The sequence below is a fragment of the Oryctolagus cuniculus genome, chromosome 1 (genome assembly GCF_051225735.1).
Source record: "Oryctolagus cuniculus isolate XC-2025 breed Fujian yellow rabbit chromosome 1, ASM5122573v1, whole genome shotgun sequence".
Taxonomy (NCBI): domain Eukaryota; kingdom Metazoa; phylum Chordata; class Mammalia; order Lagomorpha; family Leporidae; genus Oryctolagus; species Oryctolagus cuniculus.
The window spans coordinates 146507161-146533261 of NC_142867.1; the positions used below are offsets into that span (position 1 = coordinate 146507161).

The 26101-nt window shown below is 42.9% G+C and overlaps 1 protein-coding gene, 1 long non-coding RNA gene and 1 other non-coding gene across 14 annotated transcripts in view; 2 read left to right on the plus strand and 1 right to left on the minus strand.

Moving 5' to 3' along the window:
* Nucleotides 1-3018, minus strand: part of LOC103348335 (uncharacterized) — a 29450-nt gene extending 26432 nt beyond the window's left edge. For 5 of the 11 annotated variants that reach the window (XR_016236522.1, XR_011379362.2, XR_016236521.1 and 2 more), the window contains exons 1-2: nucleotides 2927-3018; nucleotides 2247-2357 (exon numbers count right to left, since the gene is read on the minus strand). This is a non-coding gene — a long non-coding RNA (uncharacterized LOC103348335). The remainder of the gene's footprint in view (nucleotides 1-2246; nucleotides 2358-2926) is intronic. The other 6 variants (XR_016236523.1, XR_016236518.1, XR_016236519.1 and 3 more) reach the window with 4 other exon arrangements.
* A 9-nt stretch (nucleotides 3019-3027) lies between these two features.
* IARS1 (isoleucyl-tRNA synthetase 1) overlaps nucleotides 3028-26101 on the plus strand; it is an 89388-nt gene continuing 66314 nt past the window's right edge. Inside the window, exons 1-7 of one of the 2 annotated variants that reach the window (XM_089336209.1) lie at nucleotides 3091-3217; nucleotides 6784-6930; nucleotides 12206-12331; nucleotides 13018-13174; nucleotides 13414-13533; nucleotides 17929-18011; nucleotides 21533-21650. In XM_089336209.1, coding sequence (XP_089192335.1) covers nucleotides 12213-12331; nucleotides 13018-13174; nucleotides 13414-13533; nucleotides 17929-18011; nucleotides 21533-21650 — 597 coding nt within the window. In that variant the 5' untranslated portion in view covers nucleotides 3091-3217; nucleotides 6784-6930; nucleotides 12206-12212. Of the gene's footprint in view, nucleotides 3218-6783; nucleotides 6931-12205; nucleotides 12332-13017; nucleotides 13175-13413; nucleotides 13534-17928; nucleotides 18012-21532; nucleotides 21651-26101 lie in introns of both variants that reach the window. The other variant, XM_051859118.3, reaches the window with a different exon arrangement.
* LOC127485316 (small nucleolar RNA SNORA84) lies at nucleotides 5040-5172 on the plus strand. The gene has a single exon (XR_007912421.1). It is a non-coding gene; the product is annotated as a small nucleolar RNA SNORA84 (small nucleolar RNA).

A 26101-nucleotide genomic window follows, 5' to 3' on the forward strand; every position in this document is an offset into this window, starting at 1 on the left:
AGGCAGAGTTAGAGGCAGAGAGAGGTCTTCCATCTGCTAGTTCATGCCCCTAATGGCCACAATGGCAGGAGCTGGGCCGATCTGAAGCCAGGAGCTTCTTCCAGGTCTTCCATGCGGGTGCAGGAGCCCAGGGACTTGGGCCACCATCTACTGCTTTCCCAGGCCATAGCAGAGAGCTCGATCAGAAGAGGAGCAGCTGGGACTAGAACCGGTGGCCATGTGGGATGTTGGCACCGCAGGTAGCAGCTTTAACTGCTATGCCACAGCATTGGCCCCTCAACAATTTTTTGTTTCCTCTGATATTTATCTCCATCTTTCTACTTAGTATGGTTACCTGATTTCTTGGATTTTCAGTTTTTCTGCAAAAATTATGGTTCAGCTCTTCAAGTGATATATTTTGAACACAGTTAAATTTTTCAGGAATATTTCTTTCATTTGATTAACTTTTCTAGACAACACACCTTCCAACAGTATTATAAAATATTTCTCAATCCAATTTTGAAATCATCAGACTTGTCAGTCTACCTCACCAATTTTTCTTGGTGTACTTTTTTTAATTTTTTTTTCACTTTTATTTAATAAATATAAATTTCCAAAGTGCAGCTCATGGATTACAATGGCCTTCCCCCCCACCCCTACAACTTCCCTCCCACCCGCAACCCTCCCACCTCCTGCTCCCTCTCCCACTCTATTCACATCAAGATTCGCCTTCAATTCTCTTTTTATATACAGGAGATCAATTTAGTATACATTATGTAGAGACTTCAACAATTTGCACCGACACAGAAACATAAACTGCAAAATACTGTTTGCGTACCAGCCACAGCATCCATTCACAATGAACAACACATTAAGGACAGACTTACTTGTGAGACATTTACAAACAGAGGGAGAGAGAGAAAGGACTTCCATCAGCTGGTTTACTCCCCAAATGGACGCAAAAGCTGGAGCCAGGAGCCCCTTCCTGGTCTCCCATATGGGTGCAGGGACCCAAGTGCTTGGCCATCTTCCAGTGCTTTCCCAGGCACATTAGCAGGGAGCTGTGTTGGAAGTGTAACAGCTGGAACAGCCAGTGCCCATATGAGATGCTGGTGCTGCAGGCTGCAGTTTAAACCCGCTTAAGCCAAAGCGCCGACCCCTGAATAAATACAAACACTGAACAGGGGCCAGTGTTGTGTAGTGGGTAAAGCTGCCTCCTGTTATATCAGCATCCAATATGAGCACTGGTCTGAGTCCTGGCTGCCCCACTTAAGTTTCAGTTCCCTGCTAATGGCCTGGGAAAGCAGAGGAAGACAGCCCAACTGTTTGGGCCCCTGCACTCACGTGGGAGACCCAGAAGAAGCTCCTGGCTGCTGCCTGTTGGAGGACTTCTAGAGAGTGAACCAGTAGATGGAAGATCTCTATTTCTCCCTGACCTTAAAAATGAATAAATACTGGCCAGCGCCATGGCTCAATAGGCTAATCCTCCGCCTGTGGCGCCGGCACACCGGGTTCTAGTCCTGGTGGGAGAGCCAGATTCTGTCCTGGTTGCTCCTCTTCCAGTCCAGCTCTCTGCTATGGCCCCGGAAGGCAGTGAAGGATGGCCCAAGTGCTTGGGCCCCGCACGCGCATGGGAGACCAGGAGGAAGCACCTGGCTCCTGGCTTCGGATCAGCATGGTGCACCGGCTGCAGTGCACCGGCCGCAGTGGCCATTGGGGGGGTGAACCAATGGCAAAGGAAGACCTTTCTTTCTGTCTCTCTCTCTCACTGTCCACTCTGCCTGTCAAAATAAAATAAATAAATAAATACTTCTTTTAAAAAAGATGGCACTGAACAAAGTGGCAACTTCAGGAACGCAAAAACTTGAATAGCATCTACTAAATACATAATTTGCTCAAGGGAGAAAAGTAACCTCTGATGGGGGACAACAAACCACTCTAATCCTTGACACTTAGTAGGACCTCACTACAAATAACTGTTGAATAAATGCTAAGTGGCTATCACAATGTTCCTCCTTAATAAGGAGGTGCTGTCTACCTATTTCGTCCCTTTACACAGAACAAGCATTTTAATTCAGAACTACCCTGAGTTTGTTGGAGCTCAAAATTCCTTCATAGGCCCTGGTGCCAAATTCCAGATTGCGTTTTTAACAGGTCTGGATGGCGTCGGGCAGAAGCCCAACCATGACAATAAGTAAGCAAATGTTTTTATTACAGGAAACATTTTAAAGTACAATAACATTTTAAAGCTGGTTTTCAGGCTCTACCTTCCCTTTTGTTGCCATTTACCACAGGAAAAGCGGTCAGAATTCGCTTCTCAGCATGGAAACCACTGCTCCGGAAGCCTAAGTACTGAGAGGCATTGGTTTAGGTGTCTTCTACATTGGAGATAAGGTATAGATCAGTTAGACAACACGCACAAAATAACGAGTAAGTGCTCCCCCCAACACACACAGACACACACACACACACAGATGTTCTAATACTGAACACACCAGGTGGCCACATTGGAGGTAAGGTATAGATCTTAAATGTCAGTTAGACACACACAAAATGAGCAAGTGCTCCCCCCAACACACACACACACACACACATGAGATGTTCTAATACTGAACACACCAGGTGGCCACCCCGGCTAGTCTAGGTACTGAGGGGCATTGGTTTAGGTGTCTTCTACATTGGAGGTAAGTTATAGATCTTAAATGTCAGTTAGACAACACACACAAAATAACGAGTAAGTGCTCCCCCCAACACACACACACACACACACACACACACACACACACAGATGTTCTAATACTGAACACACCAGGTGGCCACATTGGAGATAAGGTATAGATCTTAAATGTCAGTTAGACAACACACACAAAATAACGAGTAAGTGCTCCCCCAACACACACAGACACACACACACACACACACACAGATGTTCTAATACTGAACACACCAGGTGGCCACCCCGGCTAGTCTAGGAAGCTCCATTTCACTCCTCCGTCGCGGATCCGCCTTCCCAGCATGCGCAGCGGCTCAGGACTCGGCGAGTGGGCGTGGCTGGGACCCAGGAAAGTCAATCGGCGCCCGGCTTGTTGGCGGGTGTCAGGCGGCGCGCGCTGATTCGCCGGTGCGGAGCCGGCCTCTGCGCTGCACACTGTGAGGGGGGTTGCATCACCTTAGAGCACCGGGCTGCGGCGTGGACGCGGGTTTCTTTCTGGGCTTGCCGGCCCGTGGGGCTCTCCAGGTACGCTGGGCCCCTCGGGTGCTCCGGGTCCTGCTTGCCGGGCCTTCGGGCGTCCATAGTCCTGCCGGCCGGGTTCTTCGGGTGCGCCAGGTCCGCAGGGCCCCTGGAGTGCTCATGGCCCTGCCTGCAGGCTCTAGGAGTGCGCCAAGTCCTGCCCGCGTAGGCAAAGATCGCGCACACTTTACAACCCAGAGACCGTAGGGCATGATTTATTTAATTGTTTTTAAAGAAAGATCACGTTTCTTGAGGGTTCATAGTGTGTTGGTCGCGTATATGTGATTCTTTCCAACGGCGAAAATTGGGTGGTGCTGCGAAAGCCGAAACTGAGCTTGAATCCCTGGCTGACTCCTTGGGCCGGGGACCACAACCTTCAAAAATTACTCAGGTGTGCGCCGAGTCCGTGGTGGTCCTTGAACCCTGGTGGTTGTGAGAATTTAGGGATATGGAGCACATTGGAGAAGTCCAGTCTGGGCGAGGCTCCTGCCAAGTCTACGTATTCTTAGGAGCAAACCAAGGCCGGGCTCTTCATTCCTGCTTCCCGTGGGGACCCGGGGCCAGAGCGGCGTCCTGCTCCTAGGCTCACACACGGTCTGATGCTGCGGGCGCCAAGTGCACGTATGTCCGGGAGGACTTGAAAGCTTGAGGATGAGTAGGAGCTGGGGAAAGAAGCAAGGATACTGCAGAATTTAAAAGAGTTGATTTAGGAGATGGGGAGTCGCTGTCTTCATTGCAGTATAGAATGTGTGTGACTAGCAGGTGGCAGTGGCTCCTAGCTTCCTGCATTATGGATTTGTGGTTGCCTTTTTAAGTGAGGCGGTGTTTGAAATGAGTAGACAGCTTTTGAAAACAATGCAGTACATGTAATAGGAAACCAACTTGCTCTATTTTTCCCCCTCAATATGTGCAAGCAATTTATATATTTGTTACATACCAGCTTATTTTTAATGACACATGATATTCATTGTATTAAAATTCCATAATTTACGTTGGTCATCATGGAAGTTGTTTTCAGTTATTTTCCGGGAATATCTTATACACTTACGCATGTTTTGTACATTTTTCTATGCCATTGGTATGTTAATAGGCTGTGTCTAAGTTGGGGGAAGGCTTGAGGTGCACCTACCTTGGGGTTAAATTTGACTTAATGTAAAAAGTTACAAAGACCTGGCAATGAAAAATAGGGAGTAGAGAAACTTAGAGGTGGGACCCACATGATTCGGTGATTAATCTGTTATGCGGTGCATCTGAGTATCAGGGGTGTCTCAGAGGTGTCATGCCTAGGTAAGTGGGAGGAATAACGGAATCACTATTGTAATATAGGTAAAAGGGGAGATTGTTGGGGCAAATGTTTGGCCCAGTGTTTAAGCTGCTGCTTGTGAAACCTGCATAATGCCTGCAGTTGGGTTCTGGCTGCATTCCTGAATCCCACTTCCTACTAATGCATACACTGGGAGGCAGCCAGGTGACTGCTTGGGTCCCTGCCACCCCTATTGAATACCTGGCTTCCGTATGGCCTAGCCCCAGGCTGTTGGGGGCAGTCAGGAAGTAAGCCAGCAGATGGGAGATCTATGTCTCTAAATGAGTTTTTTTTTTAAAGGGGAAGAATATGAGATTTTAAATAAAATATGGTTTCAGTATACTTTTCCAAGAAATACAAGTTCATGAGATAAACACAAGTGAAGTCAAGGAGAGTAGTCTGGAGATTGCTGAACTAGAAGTCAAGGCTAAGGTGGCCTGAGGGAGTTGGGGACTAGGGAAGAGAAGGGAGCTTGGGTTGGAGGGAGATGTGGGCATCCTGGCAAGATTGACTTTCTCTCCCCCCGCCCTGTGGTTGCTGGAGGCTGTTGTGCAAGTACAGCTCTCTAGTGGATGCAATGGGCCAGAGCAATCCTGTGATTTTTGCATGGCGGCTGTTTCTCTTCAGCAGCCGCCATAGCCCGGTCACTGGAACATGGTTCTTCCTGGAACGACCAAGGATGTGACCCTGGGTTTGTGGTGTTGGCATAATAGTGCAGTGATTCTTAATCCTGGAAAGAGTAGAAACTCCCTAGGTAACTCAGTAAAAGTTAGAATCTCTCTTCTTAGAAAACATAAAGTCTTATTTTGTCAAAGAAGAAAAATGGTCCAGATGGGTGTCTGAAAAATTGTCAGAATATTGCCAGTCCTCCAGGGATCTTGTGAAAATGCAGATTCTGGGGAGGCATTTAGTCTAGCAGTTAAGCTTGTTAAGATGCCTTTGTACCACTCTGGAGTGTGTTAGTGTTAGTTCAGTCTCCTGCTGCAGCTTCTGAGTAAAGTTTCTTGCTGATGTAGACTCCGGGAAGTAGAAATGATGACTTAAGTGTGTTCTGCTACTTATGTGGGAAAACCTGGATTAAGTTCTTGCTTTGTCTCCAGGCCATTGCAGGCATTTGGAGAGGGAAACAGTGGATGCAAATCTCTTGTCTCTCCAACTCTCCAAAAAAAAAAAAAAAAAAAAAATTAAAAAGTAGGATTTGAATTCAGGTCCATGGTGGGACTGGCGGGTCTGCATTTCTTTCTTTCTTTCTTTCTTTTTTTTTTTTCTTTTTTTCTTTTTCTTTTTGGTTTATTTCATTTATTTGAAAGGCAGTTAGAGAGAAAGAGATCTTCCAACTGCTGGACTGCTGGTTCACTTCCCAAGTGGCTGCAACAGCTTGGGCTCTGCCAGACCAAAGTCAGGAGCCTCTTCTGGGTCTCCAATGTGGGTGCAGGGGCTCAAGCATTTGGGCCATCTTCCACTGCTATCCCAGGTGCATTAGCAGAGAGCTGGATCGGAAGTGGAACAGCTAGAACTCTAACTGGAGCCCATGTGGGATGCTGGCATCACAGGCAGTGCCACAGTGCGGGCCCCAATGAGTCTGCATTTCTTTCTTTCTTTTTTTTTTTTTTTTTTAAATTTTATTTGAGAGGTAGAGTTACAAACAGTGAGAGAGAGTCATAGAGAAACTGAATTGAACCACTGAACGGAAGACCTCTCTGCCTCTTCTCTCTCTCTGTAACTCTGACTTTCAAATAAATAAATAAACCTTAAAAAAAAAAAAAAAAGAGGCCGGCGCCGTGGCTCAATAGGCTAATCCTCCACCTTGCGGCGCCGGCACACCGGGTTCTAGTCCCGGTCGGGGCGCCGGATTCTGTCCCGGTTGCCCCTCTTCCAGGCCAGCTCTCTGCTATGGCCAGGGAGTGCAGTGGAGGATGGCCCAGGTGCTTGGGCCCTGCACCCCATGGGAGACCAGGAAAAGCACCTGGATCCTGGCTCCTGCCATTGGATCAGCGCGGTGCGCCGGCTGCAGCGGCGGCCATTGGAGGGTGAACCAACGGCAAAAGGAAGACCTTTCTCTCTCTGTCTCTCTCTCTCACTGTCCACTCTGCCTGTCAAAAAAAAAAAAAAAAAAAAAACAACAACAACAAAAAAAAAAGAGTAGAAACTCCCTGGGTAACTCAGTAAAAGAATCTCTCTTCTTAGAAAACATTAAAGTCTTATTTTCTCCAAGAAGAATTGAATTCTATACTCATGGCTTTTTTTTTTTTTTTTTTTTTTTTTTAAGGTGACAGTAATGGAGGATAGGCATTTGGCTCAACAGTAAGGCTGCAGCTTGGGATACCTGCATCCCATTTCAGAGTGCCTGGATTTGAGTCTCAGCTCTGCTTCTGATTCCAGCTTCCTGCTAATGCACCCCACTGGGAGGCAGCAGGTGATAGCTCAAGTCCTTAGGTCCCCAACTCCTTCATGAGAGATCTGTATTGAGTTCTGGGCTTTTGGCCCTTGCCTGGCCCAGTGTTGTGGGCATTTGGGGATTGAACAAGCAGATGGAAGATCTGTCTCTTTTTTCCCTTCAAATAATTAAATAAAAATTTTTAAAAAATGAAATGACAGAAATGAACGTGTAGTTATCTAAAGGTCTGTTAGTGTTCAAGTACAATCCCATAAGTTTCAAACGGCTTCTAATAAGGTAGCTGCTGAATCAATAAGACAGTTAATAAGTCAATAATGTAGAGTCTAAATAAGTCAGTAAATGTGGAGTCTAACACTTCTTTCCATTGTTGAAAGGCTGGAGATTGTAGTAAGAATTGAAGGTATAAACAGCTTCTACTTAATGCCATTTAATGGTGCACTCTGATTGGAAATGGCTACTTCAGTTTATTATGTGGCCTGAATGTTCTTAACTTATTTTCCCTAGCATTTGGAATAGTGGTTAAGAGTGCTTGGGATACCCACATACCATCTCACAATTCTGGATTAGAATTTTGGCTATTCTGCTTTCAGTGCACCGTGGAGGCAGTAGAAGACAGATCAAATACTTGGGTGCCTGCCACCCATGTGGAAGACCCAGATTGAATTCTATACTCATGGCCCAGACCTAGCTGTTGCCAGACATTTGGGGAGTGAACCAGCAGCTAGAAGATCGATCTCTCTCTGCCTACCCCTCTGCCTTTAAAATTTTTCCCCACTTTTTTTTTTTTTTTTTTTTTTTTTAATTTTTGACAGGCAGAGTGGACAGTGAGAGACAAAGAGAAAGGTCTTCCTTCTGCTGTTGGTTCACCCTCCAATGGCTGCCACGGCTGGCGCGATGTGGCCAGCGCACCGCGCTGATCTGAAGCCAGGAGCCAGGTGCTTCTCCTGGTCTCCCATGGGGTGCAGGGCCCAAGCACTTGGGCCATCCTCCACTGCACTCCCTGGCCACAGCAGAGAGCTGGCCTGGAAGAGGGGCAACCAGGACAGAATCCAGCACCCCTACCGGAACTAGAACCTGGTGTGCTGGCGCCGCAAGGCAGAGGATTAGCCTAGTGAGCCGCGGCATCGGCCTCCCCACATTTTTAAAAAGAGGCTTCACACAGCCTCCAGCCCTTAAAGAAAAGTCAAAAATTTAGAGATATTCTTTTATCTAAAAAATTAATAGCAGTGAAAGAATAGGAAAGACACTATCTGTCACAAGTCATTTTTTTCTTTCTTTTTAATGGCTTGATTCGTTTGCTGTGCTTAGGCTATGATGCCTTCAATACTGTCAAGAATGGTTCAGGTGTGAGGTGTCCTTTCTCCTAAGGTCATTTACCCCAGACTGTTGTAGTTCTTGAGTCTTTAAGGTTTTCCATCTTTTCTGTTCTCTCATTGTTAGCAATCCTGTCTTCTAATCTGATGTTGGCTTAGAATTATGGTCACCAGCGTTATTATAATTGTGCGTAAGAATAAATAGGATTTCAGGAGGAAGGGACTTGAAGATACTCCCTAGGCAGTTAAGTCTCAGACTGATCAAGTGCTTCTGCATGAGGTTGTTAGCAAAACTTTAGAAAGACACTTTAGGACTTCTTTCATCAGGGACCAAATCAGAAATATAGTTTGTCCATGAGTAGCAATAAAAAGGATCTAATGGAACATTGTAGTAAACTTTAAAATGTGGAATTCTTAATTTTTTAGGTTTAAGGACTTTTAAAAGTTTACCTGTTTCCCTCAAAGAGAAGAGGAAGCAGGTGCTGTGGCTTAGCAGGTTAAGCCACCATTTTGCCTGCCCACGTTCCATATTGGAGTGCCAATTCAAGTCCCAGCTACCCTGCTTCCAACCTAGTTCCCTGCTAAAGTAACTGGGGAGCAGCAGATGGTGGCTCAAGTACTTGAGTCCCTGCCACCCCTTTGAGAGATTCAGATGGAGTTCATGGATTCAGCTGTTGCTACCATGGACCAGTGGAGGGAAGATTCCTCTGTCTCCTTTTCTTTATCACTCTGCTCTTCAAATAAGTAGATAAATCTTACAAAAACAAACAAAGATGAAGTTATTTTAATAGAAGCACCTTATGTAATTATAAGAAAATTCTTAGACGAATAGTTTTCTCAACATGAGTTTTTTTCAGATTATTAATGAATTTTTAGCACCATCAGACTGAGTTTCCAAGATTTTCGCACTTGCTTTTAGAAACATGTTGGGGCGGTGCCGCAGCTCAATAGGCTAATCCTCTGCCTTGCGGCACTGGCACACCGGATTCTAGTCCTGGTCGGGGCGCCAGATTCTGTCCCAGTTGCCCCTCTTCCAGGCCAGCTCTCTGCTGTTGCCCAGGAGTGCAGTGGAGGATGGCCCAAGTGTTTGGGCTCTGCACCCCATGGGAGACCAGGAGAAGCACCTGGCTCCTGCGTTCGGATCAGCGCGGTGCACCAGCCGCAGCGCGCTGGCCATTGGAGGGTGAACCAACGGCAAAGGAAGACGTTTCTCTCTGTCTCTCTCTGTCTCACTGTCCACTCTGCCTGTCAAAAAAAAAAAAAAAAAAAAAGAAAGAAAGAAAAAAAAGAAACATGTTGACTGTCATTACTGAATTTTATATTGTAATTGAAAAATAATGAAGAATGTGATTTGGACACAATTTTGTAAAAAATTAGTACTGTGTACCACTTCCTCATATCATATATAATAATGACTCAAAGTGGATCATAGACTCAAATGTAAGCTAAAAATTTCAGGTTTTAATTAGCATGTTAGCCATTATACTTGTTTATTTTTATTTGAAAGGCAGGAAAACAAAGACATGTACACAGGGGAAGGGGAGGATTATCCATCTGCTTGATCATTCCCCAAATGCCCATAACAGCAAGGGCTGGACCAGGCCAAAGCCAGGAGCCTGGAATTCAGTCCAGACTCCCACATGAATGGCATCAGTGCTGCATCTCAGGGTGCACATTTGCAGGATGCTTGGCTAGTAGAAACCCAGGTACTCTACACTGCAAGTGACATCTCTTTTTTAATTTATTTACTTGAAAGGCAGTTACAGAGTAGGGGAGAGAGAGATTTTTCATCGCCGGTTCACTTCCCAAATGGCCGTAACAGCCAGGGCTAGACCAGGCCAAAGTCAGGAGCCTGGAACTCCCACATGGATTGCAGGGTCCCAAGTACCTGGACCATCTTTTGTGCTGTCTTCTCAGGCACATAAGGGGAGCTGGATCAGAAATGGAGCAGCCAGTAACTGAAACTGGTGCTTATAGGAGATGCTAGCGTTGCAGATGACATCTTAACACACTGTGCCACAACACTGCCTCCCAAGTGGCATCTTAACAGCTGTGCCAGATGTCTGCTCCTAATCTGAAATTTTACAACCTGGTTTGGTTAATGATGTATTAGATTTCACACAAAAAGCTGCAAGCAGCAAAATGAAAATAGATAAATTGAGCTCATCAAAATAATTCTTTGGATGCTGGCGCTGTGGCGTCGTGGGTTAAGCTGCCACCTGCAGTGTGGGCATCCCGTGTGGGCACTGGTTTGATTCCTGGATGTTCCACTTCTGATCCAGCTGCCTGCTAATGTGCCTGGGAAAGCAGCAGAAGATGGCCCAAGTGCTGGGGTCCCTGGACCCCATGAGGGTGGGTTTTATGCTTCAGAAAATGCTACCAAAAAAATTAAAAGATAACCCACAGAATGAGAAAAAATTTTTACAAATCATGTACGAGATAAGGTACTTATATCCAGACTGTTTGAAGAACTCTGTAAACTAATAGCTGAAGGATGAATAAACATTTATCCAAAGAAGAAAAGAAGATACACAAGTAGTCAGTAAGTGCATGGGAAGATGCTCAGTATCATTACTCATGAGGGAAATGCAAATCAAAACTATAATGAAATACTTCTTAGCAGCCTCCAGATTGTTTATAATCTAAAGATAGATAATAAGGAATGTTGGAGAGAATATGGGAAAATTGGAATCCTTATTCACAGCATAGTCATTTTTGAAAATATTTTGACAGTTGGGGCCGGCGCTGTGGCGTACTGGGTAGGGCCACTGCCTGCAGTGCCAGTATCCCATGTGGGTGCCGGTTCGAGGCCCGGCTGCTCCACTTCTTATCCAGCTCTCTTCTGTGGCCTGGGAAGGCAGTGGAGGATGGCCCAAGTCCTTGGGCTCCTGCATCAGTGTGGGAGACCGGGGGAAGCTCCTGACTCCTGGCTTCGATTGGCGTGGCCCCAGCAGTTGCAGCCATTTGGGGAGTGAGCCAGCAGATGGAAGACCATTCTCTCTCTCTCTCTCTCTCTCTCTCTCTCTCTCTCTGCCTCTCCTTCTCTTTCAGTGTAACTCTGACTTTCAAGTAAATAAACACCTTTAAAAATATTTTAAAAAAAGAAAATATTTTGACAGTTTCTTAAAAAGGCAAGTGTAGGGGTCGGTGTTGTAGATTAGCAAGTAAAGCCACTGCCTGCGACACCAGCATCCCATATGGGCACTGATTCGCGTTCTGGCTGCTTCCAACTCCCTGCTAATGGCCTGGGGAGAGCAGCAGAAGATTGTCCAAGTGCTCAGGCCCCTGCCACATAAGTGGGAGATCCAGATTTCCTAGCTCCTGACTTTGGCCTGGCCCAACCCTGGCTGTTGAAAATCAGAGTTACACAGAGAGAGGGAGAGGCAGAGAGATGTCTTCTATCCACTGATTCACTCCCCAGTTGGCCGCAACAGCCAGAACTGTGCCGATCTGAAGCCTGGAGCCAGGAGCTTCTTCCAGGTCTCCCACGCTGGTGCAGGGGCCCAAGGACCTGGGCTATCTTCTGCTTTCCCAGGCCACAGCAGAGAGCTGGATCGGAAGTGGAGCAGCCGGGAATCAAACCTGCACCCATATGGGATACCAGCACTGCAGGCGGCAGCTTTACATACTGTGCCACAGCACCGGCCAATAAATCTTAAAAAAAGGAAAACAAATTAATGGTTACCAGGACAGAGGCAGGAGAGAATATGGAAAGACTGCTCATGGTTATGGGATTTGGGATTAGAATATTAAAAATGTCCTGAAATTAAATAGTAGTGATGGTTATACAACTTTATGAATATATTGTTTTATATACTTTGAAAGTATATACTTTATCATATGTGAATCTTAACTCAGTAAAATTAATATTTTAAAGTACTAGGTAATATAGATAGTGAAGTATATAGCCATTTTCATAATAGAGTATGCTGTTAATTTAGATTTCTTTTTGACAGTGGTATATTTGTTTTCTCTTTCAGCAACAAAATGGTTCAACAAGTTCCAGAAAACATCAATTTTCCTGCTGAAGAAGAGAAAATTTTGCAGTTCTGGTCTGAATTTAATTGTTTTCAGGAATGCTTAAAGCAATCAAAACACAGGCCAAAGTATGTGAGTTTCTTTTGTAAAGGTAGAGTGCTTAATAGTAGTCATTTCTTAGACTTCGTTCCATTAAAATAGAAACTTTATTCATCTTTGTAGTCCCAGAGTCTCCCGGTTTTCTATATAGTGAGTACTCAATATGTTGAATGAATGAGTTCTTATGAGGGGAGATTCTGTTTAAGACGTCCTCCGAATAGCGTTTATATACCACCCACTTCCTTTCTACCTTTATCATAATCAGCACCCTCACTGAGGCACTTAGACCTAAGTGTAAGTACCCTGTGGAACTTTACTACTACACTTCCTGCCTCTAGTGTCCATTCTCCTAAAAGACTAGTCCTTTAGTCACTGTTTCCATTAGGTGTCTTCTCTGCTCAGAAACTATGAAATAAGTGTTTATTGTCCTGCTTTACGGATGAGATAGCTCAGGCTCTGGGTTAATAACTTGCCCTATTACAAGGAACTAATAAATAAAATGACTGTTTTAATGACAGTCTCTCCAGCGCTACCATAACTGTAACCTTTATGAAGGCAAGACATTTAATAAATGTCTATTAAATTATATCTGTGAACATCCTAATCTTGCCAGTTTTCTTTTCCCTAAAGATTTCACTGTGACAGGAGCTATCTATAGAAACATGTCCTAAATTCTTGCTGTCTTTTAACATTGTGTTTTGATTATCTCTGTTAGATTTACCTTCTATGATGGGCCTCCTTTTGCAACTGGACTGCCTCACTATGGACATATACTTGCAGGGACAATTAAAGATATAGTTACAAGATATGCTCACCAGAGTGGGTTTCACGTTGACAGAAGATTTGGATGGGATTGTCATGGTTTACCTGTGGTATGTTTGCTTCTAGCCTTATAATGTTCCAGATCTTATAGATTATTATATTTCATCATATAATAAATTACTAAGAGTTTTGACTATGTCAGTTTTTTAACCTCATTTCTATAACATTATTTATAGTTCATTTTCTCTGTACAGTTTTTTTAAGAACTCATTTTTAAAGCTATTTTCTAGAGTTACTTAGTTCCTATAGTTTGATAGGAATGTTAACAAGCTTATCAAAAAATTTTCAGGAATATGAAATTGATAAGACACTGGGGATCAAAGGACCAGAGGATGTTGCCAAAATGGGTATTGCAGAGTATAACAATCAGTGCCGAGCAATTGTGATGAGATACTCTACAGAGTGGAAGGTATGTTGGGTTGTTTTCTGTTGAATAAACACAAAATTGACTTCGTAAATGGGACTTGAATTGTTTATGGTCCTTTGCACCCTTTATGAATTACTCCCAAAAGTATGGTTGCCTGTGTGAGGTGTAACACAGGAGGGATTGACCCTGTATACTGTATGTACCTAAGAAGAGTCCCCTCCAACCCTCTTACTTAAACTTTTAGCCTAAACTAAACCCTCTCTTTTCTGACTTCCATGTACTTTGTTGCTCTTCATATTTAATCTCCTGCCTACAAACAGTATATAACCATGAAAAATCATATTTACCTCAGTGTTTCAGTAAAATAATTCAGGTATTTTTAAAAATTCAAGTTTGAACCATTCTTTTTTATATTAAAGATTTTATTTACTTGAAAGGTAGAGTGACAGAGAGGGAAAGACAAAGACGATCAGAGAGAAAAAGATTTCTTCTGTTAACTGGTTCGCTCCCAAATGAATGCAACAACTGGGTCCGCCCCAGGGTGAAGTCAAGAGCCCAGAATTCCATCCAAGTCTCCTACTTTGTTGGGAGGGCCCCGAGCAGTTGGGTCGTTCATCTTCCTCCACTTTCCCAAGCGCATTTGCTCAAACAGAGAGCTCAGACTGGTGCTGTGACATGGAATGAGGATATTCTGGGTGGTTGCTTGACCTGCTGTGCCACGATGCCAGTTCCTGAACTATTATGTGAGTTTGACACCCCTGTTTCCTGCTGCTTCTCATAATAACAGAGCTCCCACAGCCGGAGAGCTGCTGCCCACTTGTTCTTTCCCTGCATCTCAGATTACATTACTGTGTCTGTATGGCTTCTTTTATTTCTTCAGTAGACTCCATCTTACCTTTGACCTCTCAACCTTGTTGTTTAGAATTCTCTATTCTGGCGATGGTATCATTCCTTCCATCCTTCAGACATTAATCCACGTGATCAAAACCAGGCACCAAATCCTATCAAGTCCTTTCTCATAGTATATAGTCACTAAATTCTAATAATCTTTCCCTAGATCCTCACCTACCATCATGTTCATTTCTGTAAATCTATCCAGCATGTTCCTCATGACCTTTCCAGTAAGGCTGCCATGTTTTTTACTCTACAAAACTGTCTTCATGCTTTTCCTCTGCTCAAAAACCTTGAGTATGGGCTGGCATTGTGGCATAGCAGACAAAACTGCTGCCTGTGATGCCAGCATCCTATGTAGGTGCCGGTTTGAGACCTGGCTGCTCCACTTCCCATCTAGCTCCCTGCTAATTATCTGGGAAAACTGTGGAAAGTGGTTGGGCCCCTGCACTCATGTGGGAAACTGGGAAGAAGCTCTGGGCTCCTGGCTTCAGCTTGGCCCAGCCATTGTGGCCAGTTGGGGAGTGAACCAACAGATGGAAGATCTGTCTCTCTGTCTGTCTCTCTGTAACTCTGCCTTTCAAATAAATAAATAAATAAATAAATCTTTGAAACAAACAAACAGAAACCAAAATCTTGAGTGGCTTTTCTTCACCAATGAATAAACTGATTTCAACAACATGAAAAATCAGAGCTCCTCAATTTTTTTGCAGGCTAACTTTCTTGCCTTGTTACCAATAGGGTAAAATCATGAGTATAACAAGGACACAGGTCTTTAACTTTTCACATTTTTTTTTTTAAGATTTATTTTATTTATTTGAAAGAGTTACAGAGAGAGGTAGAGACAGAGAGAGTGAGTCTTCCATCTGCTGGTTCACTCCCCAGATGGCCACAATAGCTGGAGCTTCCCCGATCCGAAGCCGGGAGCCAGGAGCTTTTTCCAGGTCTCCCATGCAGGTGTGGGGGCACAAGGATTTGGGCCATCTTCTACTGCTATCCCAGGCCATAGCAGAGAACTGGATCGGAAGTGGAGCAGCCAGGACTAGAACCAGCGCCCATATAGGAATCCCGTGCTTCAGGCCAGGCTTTAACCCTCTGCGCCACAGCGCTGGCCCCTAAGTTTTCACTTTGAAATCATTTCAGGCTTACTAAAATAATGTGAAAATATTATGAAAAGTTCTCTATAACTGACATCCATCTTTTCCAGTTTCTTTTTTTTTCCAAAGATTTATTTATTTGAAAAAGTTGCTGAGAGAAGAGAGACAGAGAGAGCTTTTCTGTCTGCTGGTTCACACCCTAGATGGCTGCAATAGCTGAGGCTGGACCAGGCTGGAGCTGGGAGCTTTCTCAAGGTCACCCATGTGGGTGCATGGACCCAAGCACTTGGCCCATCCTCTGCTGCATTTCTCAGGCCATTAGCAGGGAGCTGGATGGGAAGTAGGGCAGCTGGGACACACACCAGTGCCATATGGGATGCCAGCAACACAGGCAGTGGCCTCACCCGCTATATCACAATGCAGGCCCCCATCTTAACCAATTTCTGATACCTTCAATACTCATGGTACAACTTTTCATTTTTTAGAGATTTATTTATTTGAAAGGCAGAGTTACAGAGAGAGAGGGAAAGACAGAGAGTTTGTCCATCCACTGGTTCTCTTCCCCAAATGGCCACAACAGCCAGAGTTGGGCCAGTCCTAAGCCAGGAACCAGGAGCTTTTTCTGGGTCTCATATGGGTACAGGGTCTCAAGTACTTGGGTCATCCTCTGCTGCTTTTCCAGGCACATTAGCAGAGAGCTGGACTGAAAGTGGAACAGCTGGGATTGGAACTGGCACCCATATGGGATACCAGCTCCACAGATGGTGGCTTTACCTGCTTAGGCACAGTGTCGACCCCCATAGTGTAACTTTTCAGAACCAGGAAGTTAATATTTATAAAACATGATAGATTCATTTAAATGTCATTATTTGTCCCACTATTTTTTTTTAAGATTTATTCGTTTATTTGAAAGTCAGAATTACACGGAGAGAGGAGAGGCAGAGAGAGAGAGAGAGAAAGTTCCTCCATCTGATGGTTCATTCCCCAGATGGCCGCAACGGCCGGAGCTGTGCCAATCCGAAGCCAGAAGCCAGGAGCTTCCTCTGGGTCTCCCACGCAGGTGCAGGGGCCCAAGAATTTGGGCCATCTTCCATTGCTTTCTCAAGCCATAGCAGAGAGCTGTACAGGAAGTGGAGCAGCCAGGTCTCAAACTGGTGCCCCTATGGGATGCTGGCACTTCAGGCTAGGGCATTAACCCACTGCTACAGCGCTAACCCCAACTAATTTTTATTCCTAACCCACAGTCCTATGTGGGGTCACACATTGAATTTAGTTGTCATGTCGTCTTAGTCTCCTTCAGTATGGAACATTCTTTCAGATTTTCTTTGTCTTTTGTGACCTTGTCACTTTTGAAGCATACAGATGAGTTATTTTATATAATGTCCCTCTCTGATGTTTCTTTATAATTCAATTTAGATTATACGTTTTTGGCAGAAGTGCCTCAGAAGTGATGCCGTGCCCCTTTCAGTATATCATATTAGGAGGCATATATTGTTGTTGTATCTTATTAGTGATGATAGTCTTGTTCACTTGAGTATGGTTTTATCAAGTTTTTCTTCTGTAAAGTTGTAGGGTTTTTTTTAGTAATTAATTGTCGCTCCCCCTCTTCATGGAGGAACGACACTAAACCCTGCCTAGGCTTCATATCTGAGTCACGGCACCATTATGTCGCTCCCCCTCTTCGTGGAGGAACGACACAGGACCCTGCGCTGTTCTTTTGTCTGCTCGGCCCTCCCCGGGTTTGCTGCTGGTTCTTCCCGGGTTGGCTACTATCCCTTCCACCTCCGTGGAAGGGCAGTTCCCCCTGGCCACATTCCCCACTTCCGCAGGGGAGCGGCACACCGCCGGCCGGCTCTCTCGGGGGCTGCACAGGTGTTCCTCTTAGATGTTCCCCTTAGATGTTCCTGGTGCATGTTGTCTCTCTCCTCCTTTATAGTCCTCTTCCACCAATCCCAACTCTGCTACCCACACGCCGAGTACGCTGCTCTCCTCCAATCAGGAGCAGGATCAGCTCCTGGAGGTCATCACTCAAGTTGGCAAGAGGCAGCTGCGTAGAAGCTGTTTTCTCCTCTCCCAGCGCCATATTGTGGGAGAGCAGATGCATAGAATAAGTCTTAATTCCAGTAACTCAGTCCAGTCCGGGTTGCTCCCCACAATTAATGAGTATCCTAAAGTGAGAATCTTTGCAAATATTCTTTTATTCATTAATTCTAGCACCCGTTGGTAATTCTTACCAGTAACAGTTGTGCCTGGTGTTTGCCAAATAGTGGTCAATAATATTATCTGTGTTTTTGGATGAATGTAAAGAAAACTGATCCTTAATCAGTTTCCAATACAGATTTACTTGAACTATTGATTGTTTTCAAAAAATTACCATGTATTTTGACAATGGAAATAAAAAACCACCAAAGATCATTGTCTAATACTACCTTAATTATGTCTTTTGAAGTCTACTGTCACCAGACTTGGCCGATGGATTGACTTTGACAATGACTACAAAACTCTGTATCCACAATTTATGGAATCTGTCTGGTAGGTTTACTTAAATATTTACTTAAATATGATAAATATTCCGTCAATAGAGAGGTGTGGTAGCATGAATTCATTTATTTTAAGGTCCATAATTATTTATCTGAAATCTTTTGGAACAGATTTGAAATTGGGATTTGGGATTGGAGAAATGTAGTAGAATATGCATATTTTTGTAGTATATAATAGCCCCAATAGGTTGAACAGCAATCATCAAGTACATTAGTATTTCAGCATGAATAATTAGAATAAAGAATATAAATGGCCTAATATCTTTTTTTGTCAAATTAATTTTTTTAAAGATTTATTTATTTTATTTGAAAGAGTTACACAGAGAGAAGGCGAGGTAGAGAGAGAAAGAGAGTGAGGTCTTCGATCTGCTGGTTCACTCCTCAATTGGCCACAATGGCCGGAACTGCGCCAATCCAAAGCCAGGAGCCAGGAGCTTCTTCCAGGAATCCATGCAGGTGCAGGGGCCCAAGGGCTTGGGCCATCTTCTACTGCTTTCCCAGACCATGGCAGAGAGCTGGATAGGAAGTGGAGCAGCCAGGACTCAAACCGGCACCCATATGGGATGCCGGCACTGTAGGCAGTGGTTTTACCCGCTGGCCCCTGTCAAATTAATTTGTACTAAATTTAGGGAAAATTAGTTTTCAGAGGTAGTTTTGTTTGGTTAAGGAATTAAATCTAAGAGATTACATCTTTGAATTAATGCTTGAAGAAATTATGTAATGAAGGCATTGTTCTATAGCAGTTCCAAATGAAATGGTAGCAATGCCATTCCTGGTAGGTGGTTTAACTTGGGCTTCCTCCATTAATGTATTAATCATTACTGGGCAAACAGGCACCATTAATAGGGGTTGCAAAATGTGTAAGATAGATAATTCAGTCCTAAGAAAGGTCTACTTTCATTAAATTATGCATAAATGTACAGGTGAATTGTGAAAGGTGTTTTGTAATATATAATTACTTTGCATTTCATAGAGGATGCTTGTGACTCTTATGCCTTATCTGTTTACATTTCTTTAGTCAAGATCTGTTGCACATGCTTGGCATATGTCCTTTGCCCTTGAGGAGCTAGGCACCTTGAGATAGTTCTTAAGACCCTGACCCTGACATGTCCCTGTGGACACATCTCCAGATCTGTATATCAAAGGACAGGAAGCCTTGGATATGCCAGAGATGTTGGCTGGGGGTTTGTTATTCATTTGTACAGCTGGAGTTCCCATGATTAGAACAGCTGAAAATCAGGTTCTGTGTTAAATATCTCAAAAAGAAACTAGATCAGAAACATTGAGCACTTAAATGTGATTAAGTTTTAACCACAATTAGTAAAAAACTTATTTTTTTATTTCAATGAGTTTAAACATTTTAATGCAAATCAAAAACACACATGGGTAACATGTTGGCCAATATAACTCTAAACCTTACTTCTTAGTTTATATAACATTTGCTTGGATTGGGAGGGGAAAAAAATTTAAAGTCTCTTGGTATTAGAATGATAGTTGTTCCTAAAGAACTTGTTGGCATATAAACAATGTGTGTAGTCTGATGGTAAATTAAAAAAAAAAAAGTAGGAGGTTCATTTAATAATATTAGTAGTGGTGATAATTTAAATGGTTTTTGAAGTATATAAAGTACTTCCACATGTTTTCCCAGATGATCCACAGAATTCTGTGAATTGGGTTAGGACCCCTGTTTAAAGTAAAGGCAAATGGTTGTGACTTGCCTGAAATCAGACAGTTAATTTTACAGTTCTTGGCTTGAAGCTAGATTTTTTTTTTAATTAATTAATTAATTTATTTATTTTGAAAGAGTTACAGAGAGTGAAAGAGAGAGAGATCTTCCATGCACTAGTTCATTCCCCAGATGGCCACAATTGCCAGCTCTGGGCCAGGCCAAAGCCAGGATCCAGGAGCTTCATCCAGATATCCCATGTGGGTGGCAGGGGCCCAAACACTTGCACTGTCTTTTGCTGCGTTTTTCAGGCTGTTAGCAGGGAGCTGAATAGGAAGTTGAGCAACCAGGACTCAGACTGGCGCCTATTTGGGATGCTGGTGTCGCATACAGTGGCTTTATACACTATGCCAGAATGCTGGCCCACAAAATGTCATTTTAGCAAATGGAGGAGAAGCTAATTCTTTTATTATGCCAATTATGTAGAACTACAGTATAAAAATGAAAAAAAGAAAGGCTTAAATAAGGGTTACTTATGTACTTTGTTATCCAATTAGGACAGGTGAGTATAAATCACAGAAGAACTTGGCGTGACTGTTGCTGTTGATGCTTGTGTCTTCATACATCCCATTTTTTTAAATATTCAGAAAAAGTTTTTGACTGACTATGGGAAAGGTACTTGATCCTAATCACTAAGGTTTGTGCTTTTAAAATTGCGTTTGCGGCCAGCGCCGTGACTCACGTGGCTAATCCTCCGCCTGCGGCGCAGGCACCCTGGGTTCTAGTCCCTGTTGGGGCACCAGGTACTAGTCCCGGTTGCTCCTCTTCCAGTCCAGCTCTCTGCTGTGGCCCGAGAAAGCAGTGGAGAATGGCCCAGGTGCTTGGGTCCCTGCACCCACATGGGAGACCATGAGGAAGTACCCGGCTCCTGGCTTCAGATCGGCACAGCACCAGCCATGGCGGCCATTAGGGGAGTGAACCAATGGAAGGAAGACCTTTCTCTCTGTCTCTCTCTCACTGTCTAACTATGCATGTCAAAAAAAAAATTGCATTTGCAATTATTTTATCATAATGAACACATTGTAGTGAAATTTAAACAGTATACTGAAAAACAACTTAAAGAAAATGCTCAGAAATGCCAACCAAAATGAAATTATTGGTAAAAAAATCTATGTTTTTCAAAAGATGTGAATATGTACACTGATATATACAAATTTATATCATTGGGACCATATTGAACCACAGAATTCTGTGGTCTATTGATTGCTTTTCTCTTTTTTTTTTTTTTTTTAAGAATATTTATTTATTTGAAAGAGTTACACAGAGAGAGGAGAGGCAGAGAGAGGGGGAGAGAGAGAGGTGCTCCTTCCATTGGTTCACTCCCCAATTGGCTGCAATGGCCGGAGCTGCGCTGAGCTGAAGCCAGGAGCCAGGAGTTTCTTCCGGGTCTCCCACGTGGATGCAGGGGCCCAAGGACTTGGGCCATCTTCCACTGCTTTCCTAGGCCATAGCAGAGAGCTGGATCGGAAGAGGAGTAGCTGGGACTTGAATCGGCGCCAGCACTTCAGGCCAGGACATTAATCCGCTGCGCCACAGCGCCAGCCCCAATCGCTTTTCTTAATATCATGTCATGAGCATCTTTTCCATATTAGTAGACGTTAACATTTTTAATATCTGCATAATACCCCATCATACCAATGCATTGTAATTTGTCAGCTAGTCTTCAATTGAGAGACATTGTTGTTTCACTTCTTGGCAGTTAGAAACTAAGCAGACTGGCATATATGTTTTCATGTATGGACATAAAATTTTTGGTTAAGTAATTGTAAATTTCCAACTCTTGCTAGGTGGGTCTTCAAACAGCTCTATGATAAAGGCCTTGTTTATAGAGGTGTGAAAGTCATGCCCTTCTCCACTGCATGCAACACTCCACTTTCCAACTTCGAATCACACCAGAATTACAAGGTATGTGAAATTGTGAGACCTCATTTGGCATTGGGTTATGTATATGAACCTTGAATGATTGTCATCACATACCCCAAATAGTCCCAGTGTGGAAAATTACCCTGAGCTTTAGACTGACACTTCTTACCAAGCCCTGATAATAATGCCAGTCTTTGGACAGAAGCTGTACTATGATTAAAATGGATTCTTTTTTATCCCCACTGGACTTAACGTATGTCTCAGTATGATAGGTTTTGCTTGTTTTAATCATTTTTTTGTTTCTTTCTCTTTGGTTAACTAGTCCAGTTATGATATACTTGATCTCATAGCAGCATTTATTTCTTAAAAGTATTTAGAAGATAAGGTAATGTGAAGTAATGGATACTATATGGTCTGTTTTCTGATGAGATGGAGTAACTTGCTGTCATTGGTATGATACCAGTATCTATACAGCTCTGATGTTACAGAGGAAGCTCCTTTACCTCATCTAGATACATAGTAACTGAGAGTCTTCTTGAATCTGAACTCTCAATTCTCTTGTATATAATCAGGAAGTTTTTTTTTTTTTAAGATTCATTTATTTATTTATTTGAAAGTCAGAGTTACAGAGAGATAATGGGTACCGGAGAGAAATCTTCCATCCACTGGTTCAGTCCCTAAATGGCCGCAATGGCTGGAGCTGGGCTGGCCTGAAGCCAGGAGCCAAGAGCTTCTTCTGGGTCTCCTTTGTGGATGCAGCCACCCATGGATTTGAGTCATCTTCCTCTGCTTTCCCAGATGCATTAGCAGGGAGCTGAATCGGAAGTGGAGCAGGTGGGACTTGAACCAGCTCCCACATGGGATGCTGGTGTCACAGGGCTTGCTTTTTATCGGCTAAGCCCCAGCACTGGCCCTTAATTGTTTACTTGAAAGATGGAGAAACAAAGATCTTCCTGACTCCCCCAAATGGCCACAATGTTCTGGAAGCCAGGAGTCTCCAGTGGCAGGGGCCCTAGTACATGGCAGGGAGCTGGGTCAGAAACGGAGCAGCCAGGACTTTAACTGGCTCTACAATAAGAGATGCCAGCATTGCAAGAGACAACCCTCTGCGCCACAAAACCGTCCCCATATTTCCACTTTTTAGAGTTTATCTAACCCATTGCAGTTTTTAAAATTGATTTATTTTTATTATTTATTTGAAAGTTACAGAGAAAGAGAAACAGAGAGAGCGAGATCTTCCATCTACTGGTTCACTCCCCGAAAGGCCAGGTCTGGGCCAGGCCGAGCTCAGGAACTTCCTCGGTCTCCTACAAGGGTGGTAGGAGCCCAAGACTTGGGCCATCCTCTGCCACTTTCTGAGGCAGACTAGCAGTTAGCTGTATCAGAAGTGAAGCAGCCTTACTGAAACCAACACCCATATGGAATATGGGCATTGCAGGGAGTGGGTTAAGGCTTATCTGCTATGCCACAACACTGGCCCCTAATCCATTGCTTTTAATGCATGCTGACTTGTTTGGAATTCTTGTTTCATAGTCAAGGTTTGGAAATTATATCAGTGAAATTTATTTTTCACAAACACTTTCGTATTACAGAATGCTTTCATATATCCCATTTGATCTTTGCAAATCCTTATGAGGTAGAAATGATTGTGCTCATTTTGGGTTCTGTTTTTTTAATAAAATATTTCAACCACAAAAATGGGGAGAACACTGGCAGGCATTGTGGTGCCTGGGTTACTCACATTCCCTATTGGAATGCCAGTTCCAGGCCCAGCTGCTCCACTTCTGATCCGTCTTCCTGCTAGTGCATCTTGGGAGGCAGCAGATGATTCCTCAGATGCTCGGGCCCCTGTCACCCACACGGGAGACCTAGGTAGAGTTCCATGCTACTGACTTCGACCTGGCCGGTCCTTGCTGTTTGGGGGAGTGAACCAGAGGATGGAAGATCTCTTGCTTTCACTCTCACTCTCTTGCTTTCACTTTCTATTACTCTGCCTTCCAAATAGATGAAAAGTAAATATTTTTTGTAAAATGTAGAGAATATAGTCAACACCTGAGTACCAGATCCTAGCTTTGTCAAATCTTAATGTATTGCTGTATTTGCTTATTATTGTAAAATACTCCAATGTGGAGAATTTCAAAAACATGCAAAAGTAGATATGTATGTTTGATATAGATAAGGAATCTTATTTTGAACATTACCATATTAACATTATTTATCATGCCTAAAGATGTCATCAATCCTCTTTAATATCCTTAAGATTAATATTTTATGGTTAATTTGTATCATCACTGTTCACATTTTTAATTATTTCATAATTTCTTCTGGGATTAGTTTTTGAATCAGTATATGCCAAAGGTTCACACGTGGTAATAGTTAATCTTTTGGGTCTTGTCTTAAGTGTTTGAGATGCTGTAACAAAATAACTAAAATTGAGTAATTGATGATAAGAATAGAAATGCAGTTCTCATAGTTCCAGAGTCTGGAAGGTCCACAATCAAGACACCAGCAGATTCAGTGTCTGGTGAGGCCTGCAGTCTGTTACTAAGCATGAGAGGAAGGGCAAAGAAGCTGAAAGGCAGGGGAGAGGGAAGGCCTAGGTAGTTCCCTGAAGCCGTTTTATAAGGGTATCTATCCTGTTCATGAGAGTTCCACATGACCTAATCACCTCTTACGGACCCACGCCTCAATCCTTTTACATTACACCTTCACACAGGAATTTTGTGGGGGATTACATATGAGTGCATTCAGGACATAGCAGCTCTGTTTTAATCTGTAAATTCCCTCCCCCTTTATAATTATTACTTTTGTATTGTAGTATTTCCCTTAATAAGAATTTTGTTAATTACTTTTCCATGGTCTAGCTTAACATGTTCTCTCTCCTCTGTATTTTGTCTAAATTGGTACTTTACTTATTTGGGTTATTTTCCTTTAGTATGTATATCATTAATGGATATCAGTATTATGATTATTAGAGGTTAGTAAAATGTATAGTATTTAAATGTGTAAATCTTGAGTATACCATTTGATATGTTACAAATAATGATATATCTGCTTTTTAAGCATAAATCAAATATTATAAATAATTTATAAATTTTGCCTGACTTTGTGCTATGTATAATTGAATGTATTCTGTTATATCTGGTGTCTTTCACTCAGTTGTGTGTGTGAGCACCACACCATCAATGTTACACATAATTGGAGAAGCTTTGTTCTAATTTCTATATAGGTGACTATGCCCAAATATATTATTTGTTTATTAGCAACATCTTTCTCATTTCTCTTTGCTTCCTTACTTCCTTAAAGGTATCCCTGTGTTGAATTTGGTATTTTTTTCATATACATGTTCATATGTTTGCTTTCTTCATAAATATCCATAAACTTACAACATGATTCTGAATGTTTCTAAATATCACTCTACTACTTCAGCACCTTTTTATATTAAATATTATATTTTTAAATATTTTCCATTTGATACAAGTAGCCTTGAACTTACTTACATTTACCTGCTATACTACCATACAGTGTTCCATAAAACAAATAGACTGTGGTTTATGCATCCTTTTTTCATTTTAATTTTTATTTGAAAAGTAGAGTGACAGAGAGAGAGAATCTCTTCCACTGTTTCTCTTCCCAAATGCATGCAATAGCTGGATCTGGACCAGGACAAAACCACAAGCTAGGAACTCAGTCCAGGTCTCTCATATGGGTGTCAGGGACCCAACCACTTGAGCCATAGCCTGCTGCCTCCACAGTGTAAATTATCAGGAAGGTGGAAATAGGAAAGGAGCCAGAGTTCAGACCCAGGCACTCCAACACAGAATGTGGGGAGCCAAACAGTGTCCTGAGATGTTTTGAGGAACATATCCTCCTTTTTTTTTTTTTTTTTTTTTTTTTTTTTAATGATAATCATTGGGATGGGTGTTGTGGTACAGTGCGTTGAGTCACAGCCCGGATCCCTTATCAAAGTACCTGATTCAAGTCCCAGCTCTTCTGATTGCAACTTCCTGCTGATGTGTATGTGTACCCCAGAGGGCAGCAGGTGATGTCTATAGTTGGTACCCTGCAACCTACATGGTAGACTGAGATTGAGCTCCCAGCCGCCAGCCTCAACTGTTAGAGGCATTTGGGGAGTGAATCAGCATATGGAGATAACTCTCTGACTCCGTTTCTTCCTATCTGTGTATCTATCTGCCTTTCAAGTAAATAAAAAAGTCATAGATCATACACTTCATTTAATTGCTGTATCTCTAGCCTTTAATCTTAAACATTTCTCAGTCCTTTATTTCATGATACATATTGATATATTTGCCTGGTACCTATCAGTACATTTGTAGTGTCCTAGGCTTGTCTGATGTTGTACAAGGTAAATAAGTTGTCATTTATTGAGCTCCTTTTTCTCATGGTACTTTATTTAGAATGCACTTGTTTTGTTTTGAGGAGTGATTCACTCTACCTTTAAGCTATTTATTGATTTGGAAAGCAAAGAAACA